This window comes from Nerophis ophidion, linkage group LG02 (assembly GCF_033978795.1).
Source record: "Nerophis ophidion isolate RoL-2023_Sa linkage group LG02, RoL_Noph_v1.0, whole genome shotgun sequence".
Lineage (NCBI taxonomy): Eukaryota > Metazoa > Chordata > Actinopteri > Syngnathiformes > Syngnathidae > Nerophis > Nerophis ophidion.
The window spans coordinates 63541833-63562675 of record NC_084612.1 but is presented as its reverse complement, the minus strand read 5'-3'; the positions used below and the strand labels follow the sequence as shown (position 1 = coordinate 63562675).

The window sequence follows — 20843 nt, the reverse complement described above, 5'->3', positions numbered from 1 at the left end:
ATAGCTCTAGCTGCTGCTGGCTATGATTATAAACAATGTGAGGATGTGAGGAGCTCCACAACCCGTGACGTCACGCGCACATCGTCTGGTACTTCCGGTAAAGGCAAGGCTTTTTTATTAGCGACCAAAAGTTACGAACTTTATCGTCGATGTTCTCTACTAAATCCTTTCAGCAAAAATATGGCAATATCGCGAAATGATCAAGTATGACACATAGAATGGACCTGCTATCCCCGTTTAAATTAGAAAATCTCATTTCAGTAGGCCTTTAAAATAAGTATATTCTCACTAATAACAACTGTACTTTTCTTTTGTAGAAATTCAAAAATAGACCTTTTTGCTCAATATGCTGAAAAATATTCTTAAATTAAGTAAATGCTAGTGCCATTATGTTGACATAATGATATGCGCTCGGCATTACATTTCTTGAAACCAGCAAACTTATACTAAAACTAATTTATTGTTCTTAATAGAAAGGCAACCAGGCAAACGCTTTTTACTCTCGGGGTTTTTTTAGCCGCTCAGGCAAATCAATCATATGGTCTAACAATGCAATTTTCCATCGATAACATGACATCATCGCGCCAAGTGTGTGCTCTTTCAGTCAATTAGTGTGCATATATAGACCCCGGCCCCCGGCCCAATTTTTTTTATTGTAATTTTGAAGAATTTATCTGAATGTGCAAGAACTATTTCTGTTTAAAATAGTTTGAAATGTCACATATTGATGTTTAAATATTAACTGTCCGTTTACTGCACTGTGCCAAATGTACGACTATATGAGTACGTATTTTCTCTTGTTTAATTGAAAATAAAACAGCAACGTCCATTCTGCTGTCATCTGTTTTAATTATGAGACATAATTGTGTCAAAGTCATGATTTTTTTTTCATGCTTGAAATAAGAAATTATTACTTTAAAAAAGTAGTTTTATACTTGTGAGTGTTGAGGACGCAGCTTTGCAACACTTGATATTCTAGTTTCAAGCATGTTTTACTCAATATAGGTCATCAAATCTCAGCAACAAGCTGTAATATCTTACAGAGATCATTTAGGACCAAAACACTTAAAACAAGTAAAACACTAACATAAAATCTGCTTATTGAGAAGAATTATCTTATCAGACAGAAAATAAGCAACTATCACCCTTATTTGAACTATTTAAAGGCCTACTGAAACCCACTACTACCAACCACGCAGTCTGATAGTTTCTATATCAATTATGAAATAATAACATTGCAACACATGTCAATTTGGCCTTTTTAGTTTAGTAAATTGCAATTTTAAATTTCCCGCAAAGTGTCGTGTTGAAAACGTCGCGGTATGATGACGCGTATGATGAAGCGTGCATTTGACGTCTCGGGTTGTAGCGGACATTATTTTCCAGCCCGATCCAAGCTATAAGTAGTCTGCTTAATCGCATAATTACACAGTATTCTGGACATCTGTGTTGCTGAATCTTTTGAAATTTGTTCAATTAATAATGGAGAAGTCAAAGTAGAAAAATGGAGGTGGGAGGCTTTTAGCCTTTAGCCACACAAACACATGGTGTTTCCTTGTTTAAAATTTCCGGAGGTGAAGCTTTACTATGGATCAGAGCGGTCAAGCGAACATGGATCCTGACTACATGTCAACCGGCAGTTTTCGGTGAGAAAATTGTGGTAATAAGTCTGCTCTTACCGGAGACTTCAGCGGAGCCAGCGTCCTCCTGCAGCTGCGTGACATCCCTCAGAGACACTTGCGGTCAACACACTCGTGGCCACACCTCTCCGACTTTCAGGTACTATTTAATCCCACTAAAACACTAGCAACACAATAGAAAGATAAGGGATTTTCCAGAATTATCCCTAGTAAATGTGTCCAATAACATCTGAATCGCTCCCACTGCAATCGCCTTTTTTTTTTCTAGTCCTTCACTCTAAATTTCCTCATCCACAAATCTTTCATCCTCGCTCAAATTAATGGGGAAATTGTCGCTTTCTCTGTCCAAATAGCTCTTGCTGCTGGTGGTTATGATTATAAACAATGTGAGGATGTGAGGAGCCCTACAACCCGTGACGTCACGCGCACATTGTCTGCTACTTCCGGTAAAGGCAAGGCTTTTTTATTAGTGACCAAAAGTTGCGAACTTTATCGTCGATGTTCTCTACTAAATCCTTTCAGCAAAAATATGGCAATATCGCGAAATGATCAAGTATGACACAGAATGGGCCTGCTATTCCCGTTTAAATAAGAAAATCTTATTTCAGTTGGCTTTTAATCTTATTTAGATTTCAGGTTTTGCAGGGTAATGTCTAATCCTGGCTTTCATGTAAGCCACTTAGCCAACATTATAAAAATTGGGTGTGTAACAGCTCAAATGTCCTTGAGTAGACACGCACATGTTCTGTGTTACATTCGCTGGAAATACATCTGAGGCAGTAGCAGGTGTATAGACCCACCCAGCCTGCCAAAGGCATTGTGTGACACGATATTGGAATGGTAACCAGACAAAAAGTAGCATTAGCTCATGTCTTCCGGACCGCATAATGGTAGTAAGAGACCCACCTTTGTGTTTTGTTGTGTTGTGTTGCAGATGGGAGGAGGAGCTGTCCAAACGCGAGCAGCTGGAGTCTGCGGTGGAAAACCTGCACCAGGTTAGGAAAACAAACATTTAGTCCACTAGCAGACCAACACATGATGTTACAAATTTGGCGGAAATCACTACAGAAAGTGTGATTAATTCACTAAAAATAAAATTTTGGTAGAAATTGCGGATGAATTAGGGCTGGGTGATATATCGATATACGCGATAAACCGTGGGTTTGTCTCTGTGCAATATACAAAATGGCTATATCGGGATTTTCGAGTATACGTTCTCCCGCACTTGCTTTTAACTGCTGGCATTAAACTACAGGCTCTTCCCACTCTTTCTTGTGTCTCCTTCTCACAGACAGTAAGCGCAGCTTCTTACATACGTCACATACTGTCACGTCATACGTCACATATGTGTATGCTCTCGCGGAGCAGAGAGGTAGCAGCATGGGTAACATTAGCTGTGATGCTAGCGAAGCCGTGCGGGAGGTAATACGAGAAAAATAAGGTGCGGATCTGGTAACAAATAAAGGAAGAATTAATTCCCAAGAAAAACAGCAGGGAATTAATGTTTTGGCTTCAAACGGGAAGATGTCAAATGGACAACTTTAATTTGTCAAGTGTGGGGCAAAAGCGTTGCTACCAAATGTAGCATTACTGCTAATATGTAGCATCATTTGAAGAGTCACCTGCTAATAACTGTTTAATAAATACAGTTTTGGTCAATTGACTTAGTTGTGATTTCCTTCTGTGCATGAAAGTTTAAAAGTAGCATATATGAATGCAGTATGAACAAGAATGTTTTAATGTAGACACATAGAATCATCATACTGCTGTGATTATATGTACCAAGTGTTCATTCAAGGCTAAGGCAAAATATCGACATATGTATCGTGTATCACAATATGGCCTAAAAATATCGAGATATTAAAAAAAGGCCATATCGCCCAGCCCTAGTATGAATGCTGAAAGGGTAAAGCCGAGGTGAAATGCTAACAGCTAGCACACTGGCCAGATAACAAAAATGACGACTCTTTAGGCACCTACTTGCAAAATTAGAAAACAAATGGTAGCATGCTGACTAGAGGTGTCCGATAATGGCTTTTTTGCCGATATCCGATATTCCGATATTGTCCAACTCTTAATTACTGATTCCGATATCAACCGATACCGATATATACAGTGGTGGAATTAACACATTACTATGCCTAATTTTGTTGTGATGCCCATCTGAATAAATTAAACAATGTAACAAAGTTTTCCAAAATAAATCAACTCAAGTTATGGAAAAAAATGCCAACATGGCACTGCCATATTTGTTATGGAAGTCACAAAGTGCATTATTTTTTTAACATGCCTCTAAACAGCAGCTTGGAATTTGGGACATGCTCTCCCTGAGAGAGCATGAGGAGGTTGAGGTGGGCGGGGTTAGGGTGGGGGGTAGCGGGGGGTGTATATTGTAGCGTCCCGGATGAGTTAGTGCTGCAAGGGTGTCTGGGTATTTGTGTTTGTCATTTTTGTTTGGTGTGCGTTCACAGTCTGGTGCATATTTGTAACAGTGTTAAAGTTGTTTATACGGCCACCCTCAGTGTGACCTGTATGGCTGTTGACCAAGTATGGCTTGCATTCACTTGTGTGTGTGAAAAGCCGTAGATATGTGATAGGGCCGGCACGCAAATGCAGTGCCTTTAAGGTTCATTGGCGCTCTGTACTTCTCCCTACGTCAGTGTACCACTGCATACAGCAGCGTTTTAAAAAGTCTTAAATTTTACTTTTTGAAACCGATACCGATAATTTCCGATATTAAATTTTAAAGCATTTATCGGCCAATAAAATCGGCAGTCCGATATTATTGGACATCTCTAATGCTAACATTAACATGCATCAAGTACAAAAATGTATGGCTCTGTGGTTTACACCTGTAAAATTAGCTAAAAAAAAAAAAAGACAGCATGCTAACGTTAGTTGTGATTTGCAGCCTTTGAAAGCTTAATTTCTAATTGTGACAACTATAGACATGAAGTTTCTCCCATAATTTCACTGAATGCCAACATCACGGCCGCCACACATTAAAAATGAGGAGTTTTGACGTGAAAACAAATTGAACTAGATGAGGCAATTCCTGAAGGAATTGCGTGTGAATGCTCCAATGCTGAAGTTGAACTGAAATGCTGACAAAATGTAGTATGAATGTTAGAATAGCTCGAATGTTGAAGAGTTTGAATTTCCAGGAAAAGGATTGGCTTATTTGTGTTTGACTACATGTGTCATAATGGGGGTCGTTCTCCCAGGAAAGCAGACGGACTACAAATTAAACTAGATGAGGCAATTCCTGAAGGAATTGCGTGTGAATGCTCCAATGCTGAAGTTGAACTGAAATGCTGACAAAATGTAGTATGAATGTAAGAATAGCTCGAATGTTGAAGAGTTTGAATTCCCAAGAAAAGGATTGGCTTATTTGTGTTTGACTACATGTGTCATAATGGTGGTCGTTCTCCCAGGAAAGCAGACGGACTACAAATTAAACTAGATGAGGCAATTCCTGGAGGAATCGCTTGTGAATGCTCCAATGCTGAAGTTGAACTGAAATGCTGACAAAACGTAGTATGAATGTAAGAATAGCTCGAATGTTGAAGAGTTTGAATTTCCAGGAAAAGGATTGGCTTATTTGTGTTTGACTACATGTGTCATAATGGGGGTCGTTCTCCCAGGAAAGCAGACGGACTACTTTGGAAGTGGCGTTTAGGTAAAAACATGATTTAATTTGAACTAAAAATGGTACAAACAAAAAGCGCTCACAACGGAGGCACAACTTGGCTAAGGAATAAAAGTAACACATAAACAGACTACGAACATTAAACAAACAACACTTACTATGGCTTGACAAGAGCAGCATGGACTTTGGCATGAAAAAACCAGCATGGACAGAGAATGAAAAGAACACGACACCAGCCCGACTGACCGGCAATGGCAGGCTTAAAAAATGCCTCTAATTAGTGCTCGAGTATCAGAGACAGGTGGACATCATTTGCAACCATGGCAACAAAACAAGGGAGTAAAAAAAAAAAGGAACTTATTTGTACAAAGGTCAACAGAACATAGCCAAACAAGACATGGTCAAAAGACATGACAAAATAAACTAGGCAGTCAACTTTTCCAAGTACAGTAGTACCTGAATTCAGGAGAGTTTAGAGATAAGAACATCCCCCCCAGTTAATTTTTAAGCTTTACGTTGCAAGCAAAAAATGTCACAAGCATCTCCGCCATCAGTTGGCGTAACAAATGTCACAATCAAGCCCATAAAAATCCCCCCAAAACATCTTGTCTTACTCGCTAGCATTAGCTTATAGCTACGGATCAACATACAGTAACTTTAATGATCAACAAAGTTAAGGAAAAAAATGAGTGTTGAGGACAGTACTGAGAAAAAGAAGTGGATGTAATGAATTGACTTTTAAAGAAAGATATCATCAAAAACATGACAGAGTGGGTGGTCGACTTGGTTAAGCAGTTGGAGCGTATCACTGCGAGTCTCCACCATACTGAAGCGGAATGAGTTTTTAACAACAACCAAGAATGTTAAAATAATATCTAAATGGCACACATTTATCCATGAAAATATGGGGAATCTGTTGAAGTGTGTATGACTGAAAAGCAACTTGATGGAGATACTGTAAAAGTCCACTCTCCGTGGTAAATGCTGTGCATTATTATTACATTACTTCATAAAACCACTGTAGTTGTTAGTAATACATTACAAACATACATACAATAGTATTGTTTTTGAACAATATTTCTTATAAAAAAAATATTTTTTCTTTTTAAAGGAAAGTCATCTGTTAAAATGTAGCCGTTTTGGGGGGCCAAACACCATTAGAGTGATTTTAATTAATCTAAATCGGCAACGTAGATTTTAGATACAAGTGTTTTGAGTTAAGTGCTCCCTCACAGAACCAATTAAGCTTGAAGGTGAAGGTACTACTGCAGGGGTTGGTAACTCAAAACGTTGAAATAGCCATATTGGACCAAAAATACAAAAAACAAATCTGTCTGGAGCCCCAAAAAATTAAAAGCAGTATATAAGTGTTATAATGAAAGCAACACATGATGTAAGTGTCTATATTAGCTATAATAGCCTACTATCAAAATGACTGTGTCGCAGGCTGAAGCACATCTTTGTCGACAGAAATGTTGTAATATTTATTCTACACATTTTTACAACTTAAGAAACCATTAGTAAATCAGAGGCTACTCAGAAGATGAGATAACACCTGGAATTTACTGGCTTTTAATGCATGGATGTGTGTGTCCAAGTTAAGGCTGTCTTCTTTTAATATATTTATTACAATCTTTGGCAAACTAGGTAGTGTTTGCTGTGGTCTGGAACAACATGGCACACAAACAACTATCTGAAATGCAGTCAATATTACATAAAGATAATGGGTCATTAGACATGCAAAACTAAATTATATACAAAGAGGATGCAAGTAAAGCAGTGATCCCCAACCACTGGGCCGCAGAAGAATTTTCTATAAAAAAAATAAATAAATAAATAAATATATATATATATATTTATATGTATATATATATTTTATTTTTTATTTTTTATTAAATCAACATAAAAAACATAATATACACTTATAAATAGTGCACCAACCACAAAAAACTCCCTTTTTCATGACAAAAACGTCCCTTTTTCATGACAAAGAAGAAAGAAAAAAAAAAAGGAAAAAAAAAGGACCCCCCCCCCCAGCTTGCAAACCCTTGTACTACTGTATATGCTTCTATCACGACACAAATAGAGCCCCGACAGTTGTGTAACAAAAGTATTTTTGTTGGGATGGCTGTGTGTTGTGTTTGCTGGCAGGGTACTTCCTGATGATAGGATTAGATGTACTGGAGTCCAGCATTTATAATCTGGGGAAGGGGTAGGCTCTCAAATGCAAAACGTTAAAACAATCATGGAGCGACATTTATTTGTTAGTGTGTCAGTATCTTAGTTAGCAGCCTACTTCCTGTTTTTGCGGAAAATGACATAAATGTTAGGATTAGGCAGACTAGAATATACCATTTGAATTCTAAAACAGGGGTCTTAGTTCCCTGTCTGTGGAAAATCATGTAAAATGTCAAAGGGTAAGACAACCAGGACTGTATTGGCACTCAAAATATTACCTTGGGCTATTTCTCGCTTGGTCAAGAGGCTATAATGGAATTACAAAACCGTCTGCACGAGTCCATATGTGAGCAAAACAGAATCCTAATCAGTTTATAGCGACACACCTTGAGGCAAACAGTCAGTCGGCATCCTGACCTCTTTCTGCGTTCGCTCACATCGATTGTGCAGATTTGCATTGGAGGTCAGCAAAAAAAAAAAAACACCACGTAGGGGTGGAGCAGCGTCCCCTGGGGGCTTTAACCTTTTAGCGCACACAAAGATGTTGCTTTGTGGGAGAGACGCAAGCTGTTTTGGAAAAGTACTGTGTATTCAATAGCAATCAGTTAAGTGCAGACTTCACTAAGGCCAAATGGTCCTCATTTGCATATGGACCAGATTGGACCTGCATGGGCTTGTTTGATACCCACATGCTGAATGAAAATCATACCAAAAAAGTTGTGCAACAAAACAATGCAACTGTTAAATTTCATTGTGTTAAGATTGTGTCGACACCAAAAAAATCATAAACGCTATATTGCCAAAATCGCCACCTGCCTTGACTCACATATGAACTTGAAGTTCCATCCCATTCCTAACCCACAGGGTTTAATATGATATTGGTGCACTTTTTGCAGCTATTACAGCTTCACATCTTCTGGGAAGATGAGGGGTCAGCGGATGCTGAAGTGCATAGTGCAAAGACTTTCTGCACAGTCGGTTGCTACAGACCTCCAAACTTCATGTGACCTTCCAAATAGCCCACGTACAGTACGCAGAGAGCTACATGGAATGGGTTTCCATGGACGAGCAGCTGCATCTAAGCCCTACATCACCAAGTCCAATGCAAAGCGTCGGGTGCAGTGGTGTAAAGCACGTTGCCACTGGACTCTAGAGCAGTGGAGACGCCTTCTCTGGACTGATGAGTCACGCTTTTCCATCTGGCAATCTGATGGACGAGTCTGGGTTTGGAGGTTGCCAGGAGAACGCTACATTTCGGACGGCTTTGTGTCGAGTGTGAAATTTGGTGGAGGAGGAATTATAGTGTGGGGTTGGTTTTCGGGAGTTGGGCTTTGCTCCTTAGTTCCAGTGAAAGGAACATTGAATGCTCCAGGATACCAAAACATTTTGGACAATTCATGGGATGGCACTTCAAGTTCATATGTGAGTAAAAGCAGATGGCCAAATACTTTTGGCAATATAGTGTATGTTTGTGATTGGATGAAAAGGGTTGGATATGCCTCTCCTTGGGAACATGTGGCAATAATCAATCAATGCATCTTGAGTTTGAGCCCAGTATGGTTCAGGCGACAAATAAAAGCCCCTGAACCGACTTTTCAGCTGCTCAGCCAATACTGCATTCCACATATTCAATACTTAGAACAGTTCTTGCCGTGACCAATTTCATGAACTTAGGGACTCAACCCTGCGACGACACGCTTGCAAATGTGTTAACCGCTGTATCAGGCGAAACAAAGACAGTATCACTCCCTAATAAAGTTGTATATTGTGTTCTGATTTCCACTCAGCGGGCAAGAGAGTCATCTGAGCTTCATGACGAAATGAACGAAAAGGTGGAGCGCTTGAAGGCGGAACTGGTGGTCTTCAAAAGCCTGATGAGCGATGTAAGTACTTATTCTGAACTAAGTTTATTGTTCCTGTGCAGCACTAAACCCGGAAACCACTTCCGTCTTTTTATTTGGGTAAAAGAATACAGAGGCAGAAATCCATTGATGTTAGATCTGAAAGCTTGTTCCTATTGGAAGCGGGGGCGTATTGTTCTTTGCCAGTGATGGACTGATTTCCACAAGAATGATATTAGCCCAATGTTGGGCTAATTCTTCCCAACATTGGCTTGCTCAGGGATAAATGCACCTAAAAGTGTGTGGTTGTTTATCCTGCATAAAAATGAGGCTTTTGTTCCTTATTTCAAGTGTGTAAAACATGTATTTTCTGTGTTTTACCTCATCCCACATGTGAAAATACAGACACAGGTAAGTGGAATGGAAGACTTGGATCTTAGGAAGTAATGACTATATGAAATACAACTTCACTAATTATTTATTTCTACTGTTACTGTTTATAGTGTAAATTGTGAATAAATTGAGAACAGGAACTGAACAAAAGTTTTAGCAATTGCTATGTAATGGAAAAGGATTGAATAAGTTTTGCTTCTTTCTACGACATTTCTAACATGTAGAAAAGAGAAACTAGAAATTGTGACGCATCATGTTGTAATTGTATGCATATTCAAAATAAACTCAAAACCAAACCAATGTTCAAAAGTACTATTAATTATTTAATCATGTATTTACTCATTTCAATATTCAATTAATTATTTAATCATTTAAAAAATCATTTAATTGCTATTTCATTATTTCACGATTTATTCAATTATTTCATACACCTGTGTGTCAGAGCTTTATTGATTTATTTTATCTGTCAAACTCAGCCGTCAAAGTCAGCGGGCGGATCCTAACACCTGATTGGTTACGCAGCACTTCCACTTGTCTGTGGAACTTTGACCAGAGACGCGAAGCAGTACTGGTGGATAACTTGGTCGGAAAGTGCGGAAATATCTCCGACAACTCTAATAAATTCCTCTACTTTAACTGCTGCATGTTGTAGGTAAGCAGGTCTTGCTTCCACATGCTCCGCAAGGTTTTAAATGTCTACAACCAACTACCCAAAAAGTATGAGTCAGCCGCCATGTTGTAAGGTTACAGGCTTCAGACTAAAGCAATCATGTGTACTAGCCCAGCAAACTGACATTGATGGGTCAGTTTGACAGATAAAAATACATCCACGAAAGTCATGAAATCTTTTAATAAATTGTAATTAATTACAATTTATTAATTCAATCATGAAAAAAGGAAATGAATTAGACGATTATTAAATGACAATTAAACTATAAAATATTTAGTTATTGAAATAAAAAAATGATAATTACACAATTAAATGTAATAACACATTAAGTAAATTATTAATAATTAACTAAATATGTTTATTTTATTTTATTTTTTTCCCATTTGACCTTCCACAGTTTCCCCACATGATTTATGAATGCATTGTTTTCTTTGGATCCTAATAGAACATGTAAGTGACTACTTTCTGTCAACCAATTAGTGCAGAGTAACGTATCTGATTCCCTTCTTTACAAGTAAACTTTCCAACTGAAACTTCCAACAAAAACTTGCTTAAAGTGGACACTTGAGTTTGGAATAATAATTTAACTCAAGTGATTAATCACAATAATCATGACCACACTTGGATTAATGATGCAATTTATTTTACCAGTGCACACTCTTTTATGTTAACGGTCAGCGATCAGATCAATGCATACGTCAGTAAAAAAATGTGCAAGGAGACTATGACTGGTGTGCTCGTTTGCAAATTTCACTCCAAAATACAGCTTGAAAGAGCTTTGGATAAAACTGTTACCACGTTTTGTGCAAGTAAAATTTTTTAAAAATGTTCCTGGATAACATTCCGACTAAAAATTAGCCTTTGTGCACAAATGTTGGGGTCTTTTACTAAGCAAATTTTAATTGTGCAAGCGAGCAATCACCTGTGATTAACAAATTCTAAAATGTGATTACCGTAATGGATTTTAAAAAATTATTGATTTGACATCCCTAGTTTGGATATTACGGCACTCTAGTTTTCACAATAGAAAACAAAAAATGCATATGGTAATAAACCAAACTGTACTGCATGGTGGAATTTAAAAAATAATAATTATTGACCAAAATATTGGACTGTATATATATATATATATATATATATATATATATATATATATATATATATATATATATATATATATATATATATTATATATATACCGTATTTTTCGGACTATAAGTCGCGTTTTTTTTTTGTAGTTTGGCCGGGGGTGAGACTTGGTCAAACTATAAAAAAAAATTAAAAAAAATATTATTATTATTATTATTTTTTTGGTTTGGCGGGGTCTCATTCCCCACTGGACTGTGGAGAAGACTGCGACTTATAGTCCGAAAATACGGTATATATATACACACACACAGACATATATCCACATATATATACCTATATATATATATAAGTATATATACCTATATATATAAGTATATATACCAATATATACATGTACATATGTATGTGTGGGAAAAATCACGAGGTTCCCTCAATCGTCAGGAGGGGTTCCCTCAATCGCCTCCTGACGATTGAGGGAACCCCTCATGAAACAGTTCTGTAGAGATGAAGTAGTCCTGTGATTTTTCCCGCACATACATATTGCGCTCTACCGCAGTAACGAGCACTATTCTCTGGATAATCCAATTAAGACATACATGTACATATATATATACATGTACATATATACATATATATATATATATATATATATATATATATATGTATACATACACACACTATATATATACATTTGTTTCACATATGTATATATATATATATATATATATATATATATATATAGATCACAAAATAAACTTGTAAACTCATATCACAATATTAATGTTATGTGTTTTAGCATCATGACACAGCGATTGTGATATATGGGCTGTATTGAGGAAAAAGAGTTGATGATGAATTTAAATATCTACAGTATTTACTGGAATTGATTATATTTATATCTACAATCATTCAAAAAGGCTGGTGTAGCAACACCGTATCATACAGGATACATTGTGACATGTTTTACTACCCTTAAATAAACGTAATTATAAATTATGGTTTAAATTAGCAATGTGCATAATTAACCTACAAATTGCAATCTGCTGCCCCTATTGTTTTGGAGTTTATTAGGTCTAAAGAATCAGATTCTTGCTTTTTGCTTTTTAGATTGTGTTGTACAAATGTACTAACACTTAGTCAAATATTTACTCACTTGAAATTAACTTGGTGTTTTCTGCATTGAATCACACCCAGTGTTTGGTCTCTGTGTAGCAAATGTCTGACCTGGACTCCAAGATTCAGGAGAAAGCCAGACGGGTGGACATGGACATCTGCAGACGCATCGACATCACGGCCAAACTGTGCGATGTGGCGCAGCAACGCAACTCTGAAGACATGTCCAAGATGTTCAACGTCAGCCCGGCCAGATCGCTGCCAGAGAGGGTGGGATTCTTTTTATGGTATCCAAGTTGCTCACCCTCTGCAAATACAAATCAGAGCTTAGTTTGCACCTGGGACACTTTTCACAATTATTGTCTTTTGAGGGACTTTGAATGGAAGAGAAAAGCATGTGGTAACTTGAGCGTGTACCGTGTATTTTAGTCCCAGGGGGCCATGGCGTGCTGCAAGACGAAAGAGCGCAAAGTGGCGCCCGACGAGGAGGTCACAGAGATGGACGCCGAGCCGAGCCCTTCAGAGGAGGAGGAGACACTCAACATCACGGACGAGATGAAGCGCATGCTAAACCAGCTGTAAGTTTTGCACATTACAACCATGTTGCTAGTCTGCAGTTTCCCTGCACCAGGATGGGAGGATTTGTTCAGTATAGTCCGTCGCCTTCCTCTAGTGTTTGTATTGGAGCATTGCAGCTAAATGGCTAGTATATAATACATTGGCTGACTGAATGACCAAATCTACATTGAAATATAGTTATTGAATTGCGTTCTCTATATGTTGCCATATGCTAGAATTTATGTTTGCATGTTATCCATCAAAATCCTTTTGATATGCAATAGCGCTTTCTGATAGATAGCAAGTGTTAGCAGCCGATACTCCTGTGAAATTATATCTTGCAACACGTGAAAATCTTACTAATCTGCAATTCTGCTTCCTGTCTGCAAGGTGCTATCTTGCTTCATGTTAGCACACTAATTGATAGCAAGTTACCATTTCATCAATTATCCAGTAGTATTTTAAAATAGTTTCTGGCTGGAGGACATGACGAATAATTGTTTTAAATCCGCCTTGGTGCGATGGTATTTTAATGTACGATCTTGCTATATTTGGGATGTTAGCGTTGTATCCAGTTTCAGTAACCTTTAAAATAGGATAAAACCAATGTGTATAATTTGTATGGGTTTCTTAACTCAAATTGCTATTTTGTTGTACGTTAGCATACTGTTAGCATGTTATACTGTTTTAGTAACTTTCTGAAATAAGACCAAACCAAGTTGTACATTTCAATATGGGTTTCTGTACTCAAGTTGCTCTCCTGTTGTATCCAGTTGAAGTAAACTTTTGAAAATGGACCAAACCAAGATGTATTTCTGTATGCGTTTCTGTACTCAAGTTGCTATCTTGTTGAATAGCATACTGTTAACATTTATCCAGTGTCATTTGAAATAGTCTCTGGCTCCAGGGTATCTAATTGCTACCATCCTATATTTGGGAAATTAGCATTTTATCCAGTTGTAAAAACCTTTTGAAATAAGACCAAATCAAAGATATATATGTATGATATCTATATTCAAGTTGCTATCTTGTTGTTTGTTAGCATACTGTTAGTCTTTAGCACTTACCCAGCGTGGGTCCATGCATGTTGTTAGCATTCCAGCTGCTATCATGTTCTACCTACTGTTTATATCGTTAGTTTTTAGTACACTTTTCTGGTCTAGGTCCATATACGTTGTTAGCATGTTCTACCTACTGTTTATATCATTGGTCTTTAGTACACTTACCTGGTTTGGGTCCATATACGTTGTTAGCATGTTCTACCTACTGTTTATATCATTGGTCTTGAGTACGCTTACCTGGTTTGGGTCCATATATGTTGTTAGCATGTTCTATATACTGTTTATATCATTAGACTTTAGTAAACTTACCTGGTTTGGGGCCACATACATTCTTAGCATGTTCTACCTTCTGTTTATATTGTTAGTCTTTAGTAAACTTACCTGGTCTGGGTCAATATACGTTGTTAGCATGTTCTACCTACTGTTTATAACGTTAGTCTTTAGTACACTTACCTGGTTTGGGTCCAAATACGTTGTTAGCATGTTCTACCTACTGTTAATATCGTCAGTCTTTAGTACATTTACCTGGTTTGGGGCCAAATACATTATTAGGATGTTCTACCAACTGTGTATATCGTTAGTCTTTAGTAAACTTACCTGGTCTGGGTCAATATACGTCGTTAGCATGTTCTACCTACTGTTTATAACGTTAGTCTTTAGTACACTTACCTGGTTTGGGTCCATATACGTTGTTAGCATGTTCTACCTACTGTTAATATCGTCAGTCTTTAGTACATTTACCTGGTTTGGGTCCATATACATTCTTAGCATGTTCTACCTTTTGTTTATATCGTTAGTCTTTAGTAAACTTACCTGGTCTGGGTCCATATATGTTGTCAGCATGTTCTACCTACTGTTTATAGTGTTAGTCTTTAGTACGCTTACCTGGTTTGGGTCCATATACGTTATTAGGATGTTCTACTTACTGTTTATATCGTTAGTCTTTAGTATGCATATCTGGTTTGGGTCCATATACGTTATTAGGATGTTCTATCTACTGTTTATATCGTTAGTCTTTAGTACGCTTACCTGTTTTGCGCCAATATACGTTGTTAGCATGTTTTACCTACTTTTTATATCGTTATCTTTAGTACATTTACCTGGTTTGGGTCCATATACGTTGTTAGGATATTCTACCTACTGTTTATATCCTTAGTTTTTGGTACGCTTCTCTGGTTTGGAGCCATATACGTTGTTAGCATGTTCTACCTAATGTTTATATTGTTAGTCTTTAGTACGCTTACCTGGTTTGGGTCCATATACGTTGTTAGCATGTTCTACCTACTTTTTATATCGTTATCTTTAGTACATTTACCTGGTTTGGGTCCATATACGTTGTTAGGATATTCTACCTACTGTTTATATCGTTAGTCTTTGGTACGCTTATCTGGTTTGTATCCATATACGTTGTTAGCATGTTCTACCTAATGTTTATATTGTTAGTCTTTAGTACGCTTACCTGGTTTGGGCCCATATACGTTATTAGGATATTCTACATACTGTTTATATCATTAGTCTTTGGTACGCTTACCTGGTTTGGGTCCATTTCCATTATTAGGATATTCTACCAACTGTTTATATCATTAGTTTTTAGTACACTTATCCGGTTTGGGGCTGTATACGTTGTTAGCATGTTCTACCTACTGTTTGTATCAATAATCTTTAGAACGCTTACCAGGATTTGATCCATAGATGTTGTTAGCATGCTAGCTGTTAGCGTGTGCTGTTTATAACAGTAGGGTTCAGCATTCTAGGCCAACACATGTTGTTAGCATGTCCTACTTACTGTTTTTATCATTAGTCTTTCGCACTTACCCATTATGGGTCAACACATTTTGCAATGCTAGCTGTTAGCATTGTGCTAAAATAGTTTGAGAACTACTTTCACTTTCTATGATGAATTAATGATTGTTCAATGCTAAACATGGAAAGTTTTTACTGTCTTTTTTAACATGATTAGAGCCTTTACTAATCTGTGTGGGTTTACTTCTTTCTTTGCATGCAACCTTTGCTTCATCAACCAGGTGCCTGCATTATTATTTCTTTCTGTCTTTTCTTCCTCTCCGTTTGTCCCGTGTCCCACGCAGACACCCTTCAGATAACCCCTCTGTTGCTAGGCGCGAGACCTTTGAGCTGGACGACGACTGTGACAGTCTAACATGGGAGGAGAACGAAGAGACGCTGTTGCTATGGGAGGACTTTGCCAACTACAACGTGCCGTGTGGCCTTGCCGCGCCGCCCAACACCAACGCCTTACCGGGAGACGGCGTCGGCACCGAAGCGGTGAGACCTACCTCTTTAAAAAACGATAATGAAGTGGATGATTGGTAACCTGAACCCAGACCCATGTGCTGTTCTCTCTAAGGAACCCAATGATAAAAGTTTGGGCAGCCTCATCGACGAGACCGAGTCGCTCTTCAAGAACAGAGAGAAGGAATACCAGGAAACCATTGGACAGATTGAGGTAGCTTTTTACTGTCAAACATTATCGTGAAAAGTTTAACTACCGTATTTTTCGGACCATAGGCACTGCAGATGAGTGGGTCTATTCAGGTCTGTTTCATACAAAAGGTGCACCAATCAATCAATGTTTATTTATATAGCCCTGAATCACAATTGTCTCAAAGGGCTGCACAAGCCACGACGACATCCGCGGTACAGAGCCCACATAAGGGCAAGGAAAATCTCACCCCAGTGGGACATCGATGTGAATGACTATGAAAAAACTTTGGAGAGGACCCCATAGTGAATCCAACATAATAGTGAGAGCTCAGTCCATAGTGGGGCCAGCAGGAGACCATCCCAAGCGGAGACGGTTCAGCAGCGCAGAGATGTCCCCAACCGATGCACAGGCGAGCAGTCCATCCTGGGTCCCGACTCTGGACTTCATCCATGGCCACCGGACCTGTGTCCCCCTCCCCTCCACTCCACAAGGGAGAGGGGGACAGAGGAGAGAAAAAAAGAAACGGCAGATCATCTGGTTTAAAAAGGGGGGTCTATTTAAAGGCTAGAGTATACAAATGAGATTTGAGATGGGACTTAAATGATTCTACAGAGGTAGCATCTCTAACTGTTACCGGGAGGGCATTCCAGAGAACTGGAGCGCGAATAGAAAACCCTCTATATAGCCTGCAGACTTTTTTTGGGCTCTGGGAATCACTAATAAGCCGAAGTCCTTTGAACGCAGATTTCTTGCCGGGACATATGGTACAATACAATCGGCAAGATAGGCTGGCGCTAGACCATGTAGTATTTTATACGTAAGTAGTAAAACCCTAAAGTCACATCTTAAGTGCGCAGGAAGCCAGTGCAGGTGAGCCAGTACAGGCGTAATATGATCAACTTACTTGTCCCTGTCAAAAGTCTAGCAGCCGCATTTTGTACCAACTGTAATCTTTTAATGTTAGACATAGGGAGACCTGAACAGTAATCGAGACGAAACGCAACAAATACATGAAAAATGATCTTAGCGTCGCAAGTGGACCAAATTGAACGGATTTTAGTGATATTACGGAGATGAAAGAAGGCCGTTTTGGTAACACTATTAATGTGTGACTCAAAGGAGAGAGTTGGGTGGAAGATAACACCCAGATTCTTTACCGAGTCGCCTTGTGAATTGTTTGGTTGTCAAATGTTAAGGTGGTGTTATTAAATAGGTGTCGGTGTCTAGCAGGACCGATAATCAGCATTTCCGTTTTCTTGGCGTTGAGTTGGAAAAAGTTAGCAGACATCTATTGTTTAATTTCATTAAGACAGGCCTCCAGCTGACTCCATTCTGGCGTGTTGGTCAGATAATAGGGCGCATTAAAGGGGTCATATTATGATTTTTTTCCAAATGAAAAACACTATATTGTGGTCTACATAACATGTAATGGTGATTTTTTGGTGAAAGTGTTGCATAGATTATGTTTTACAGACCATTTTCAAGTAGCTTTCTGAGCGTCTCTTTAGGATGCACCGTTTTGTGGGCGGTCTTACCTACGTGGCTCACCTTGGACAGAGTCTTCTCCCGGTCATCTTTGTTGTAGCGGTGTAGCGTGCAAGGACGGGAGTGGAAGAAGTGTCAAAAGATGGAGCTAACTGTTTTAATGACATTCAGACTTCACTAAAGCAATAACAGAGCAGCATCTCCTCATCCGTGGCTCAATAATGCAACATCAACGCTGAAAATGTGTCCCTTGAAAAACCATCCGACCGGAACGCTCTAATAACTACAGTTCTGTGTGTGAATTATGTAAACCCTCTACAGTTTTTAGCGCTTTGATAGCTAGTCTACTGACAGATATAAGTAAGAACTTTACGCTACTTTATATTAGAAATGGCAACAGCGGAGGATGAATGTCCCATAACAAGAAGTTAGAGAAAAGGAAGAATCTTATCAACAACGGAATCAACACAGACTACAATGGCTGACGCATGCAAGTTTTCAGGGTTTATGCAGATCCCAAATACAGATCAGCAGGTACTAAGAGGTGATAAAAGTTGATTTTGCATAATATTGCGAAACAAAACACCAGATAATGTCTGCTAATAGGTGACATTTTGCGGTCCTTATACACAGACTATAATACTCATGTTTAATGCGGCAACAATCCATCAAGCGGTGAGGCTTCATAGCTTACCGAAGTTGTATTAAAAACATTTTGACAGATTTTTGAGCGCCGTGTATGTGTTCTATATTCTCAATGGAACATTTAAATTTTGGTGTTGTTCACTGGCGTATCTCTTATGCGTGACTGCCATCTACTGGTCACAGTTATCATTACACCATGTATCAAATAAAATTGCTTCGACGTCGGTAAACACAACCAGAATTATGTCCATTAGGCACACCGGGTTGTAAGACGCACTGTCCATTTTTGAGAAAATTAAAGGCTTTTAAGTGCCCCTTATAGTCTGAAAAATACGGTAATTGTTCCTGACGTCTCAAATCGCTTATCTGATGGGTCCACGTCTTTCACTGCAACTATTTACCGTCCGTCTACCAGATTTGCACATTTACTTTTACTGTATTTCAATAACAAAGTAGTACAGAACCGTGCATATGAACCAAACATATCAAGAATACAGTCTTTCAGAACAGTAGCAATGTGAGCATAATAGTTACCCCATGCCTACTGTTATTGTTCAGACAACAAAACATTGTTATCTCAGTCAAGTTAGAGGAGAAGCATTTAAAAACAGCACTTTTAAGAACTGGTCAAAAATTCCCTCATGATGTTTTATGTGTTTAAGTTGAATTGTTTTCTTCGCTCACAATTGGATAATGTCAGTGAAAATGTTAAACCATGTAGTGTATATATGTGCTACTCACCAGCATATTGCGGCAACATTAGAATGTAGTTCTGCGAGAACAAAAGGTGGCTGTAAAGAAGAGAAGGGACACTGCCCATTTAGCAGGGGTGTGAATCTTTGGACACTTAACGATTCGATACGAATCTCGATTCCTGGGGTGATGATTCAATTCAGAGTCGATTATCACAATGTATTATTTAGCATAATAATTATAATGAAACTTACTCAATTTAGGTTAGAAAAGTTAGAAAAGCATGAAAATGGATTATCTGAATTTCTTTTTTATATATCTATATATGTATAATATAACATACGCGTTAGGTCAGGGAAAAAAACAGAGGCTATTTCATCCCTAGAAGCCTGTTTTGCAAGTTTCTCTGCTCTTTTCTTGTTTTCTCCTGCAAAACAGGCTTGTAGAGATGAAATAGCTTATGTGTTTTTTCCTGACCTATCGTATATTCCGCTCTACCCCGGTATCGAGCAATGTATAACGGATAAACCACAGAAACCTCGACTATATAATTTAATATTAAACCGAATCGATTTAAAATAGGAATGAAAAATAATCTTGATTCAGATGTGAATCGATATTTTGGGCACTCTTCCCAGTTAGTGTAGAAAAAGCCCCATTGCATGATCGGGAGCAAATGTGAATGCAAATTGCACCACCCTGCCAGGTGTGTGTACACTTGAACTGCTTGACAAATCCACGCAGAAGTCACTTAGGTGACCTCACAAACGATGAGAAATCACAATAATCCAAAACTTTAACAACCATATTGCTACAATATCCAACAATATAAAAAGTAAAATCCACCTACATTAACATAGGGAAAGGAGGAGCTGGTGCGAAAAAAGCAGAAGGTAGGGATCAGGGGGAGGGGCTATGTGTGTACACTTGAAAAGTGCCGCTGAACAAGAGGTAGCTTCTCCTTTTTGGTTTCATCACAAATAAAACTTGCTGTGGTACGAAGCCTGCTTCGTCAATTATTCCATACTTATAAGCACTATTAATATACTCCTCTTTAAACTTAACTCCATGCTTTTTAGGACTCATATTGAATCATCAAACTTGTCAAAAGGGGAAAAAACTGGGAAAAAAGGAACACACGTTAAAATTCTGGGTAGTGACTAGTAGTGACGTGGAAGGCTCCGCCTCCACAATAGTGCTGCACCCCAATTTTTGCCTGCAGGTGGAACAAAATGAATGACTGAATGAAGCGTTTGTACACAGAGACCTGGTTTGCACACGGACGCATATTTGGCTCGATCTATAAGCTAGTAAATTGAAAAGTTTGCAAATAGAGATGTTTGTAAATCAAGGTTCCTCTGAATAATTATTATGACGATTAATTA

The 20843-nt window shown here is 38.3% G+C and overlaps 1 protein-coding gene and 1 long non-coding RNA gene across 3 annotated transcripts in view; one reads left to right on the top strand and one right to left on the bottom strand.

Annotated features, from left to right (window-relative positions):
• The window catches only part of LOC133543634 (uncharacterized), a 39969-nt gene extending 26843 nt beyond the window's left edge, over positions 1 to 13126 (bottom strand). Inside the window, exons 1-3 of the long non-coding RNA XR_009804432.1 lie at positions 12991 to 13126; positions 12685 to 12880; positions 2547 to 2626 (exon numbers count right to left, since the gene is read on the bottom strand). This is a non-coding gene — a long non-coding RNA (uncharacterized LOC133543634). The remainder of the gene's footprint in view (positions 1 to 2546; positions 2627 to 12684; positions 12881 to 12990) is intronic.
• iffo2b (intermediate filament family orphan 2b) overlaps positions 1 to 20843 on the top strand; it is a 68110-nt gene that overhangs the window by 44621 nt on the left and 2646 nt on the right. The window contains exons 2-7 of one of the 2 annotated variants that reach the window (XM_061888309.1): positions 2575 to 2635; positions 9255 to 9350; positions 12673 to 12843; positions 13003 to 13151; positions 16310 to 16475; positions 16558 to 16656. In XM_061888309.1, the coding sequence (XP_061744293.1) occupies positions 2575 to 2635; positions 9255 to 9350; positions 12673 to 12843; positions 13003 to 13151; positions 16310 to 16475; positions 16558 to 16656 (742 nt within the window). Of the gene's footprint in view, positions 1 to 2574; positions 2636 to 9254; positions 9351 to 12672; positions 12844 to 13002; positions 13152 to 16279; positions 16476 to 16557; positions 16657 to 20843 lie in introns of both variants that reach the window. The other variant, XM_061888307.1, reaches the window with a different exon arrangement.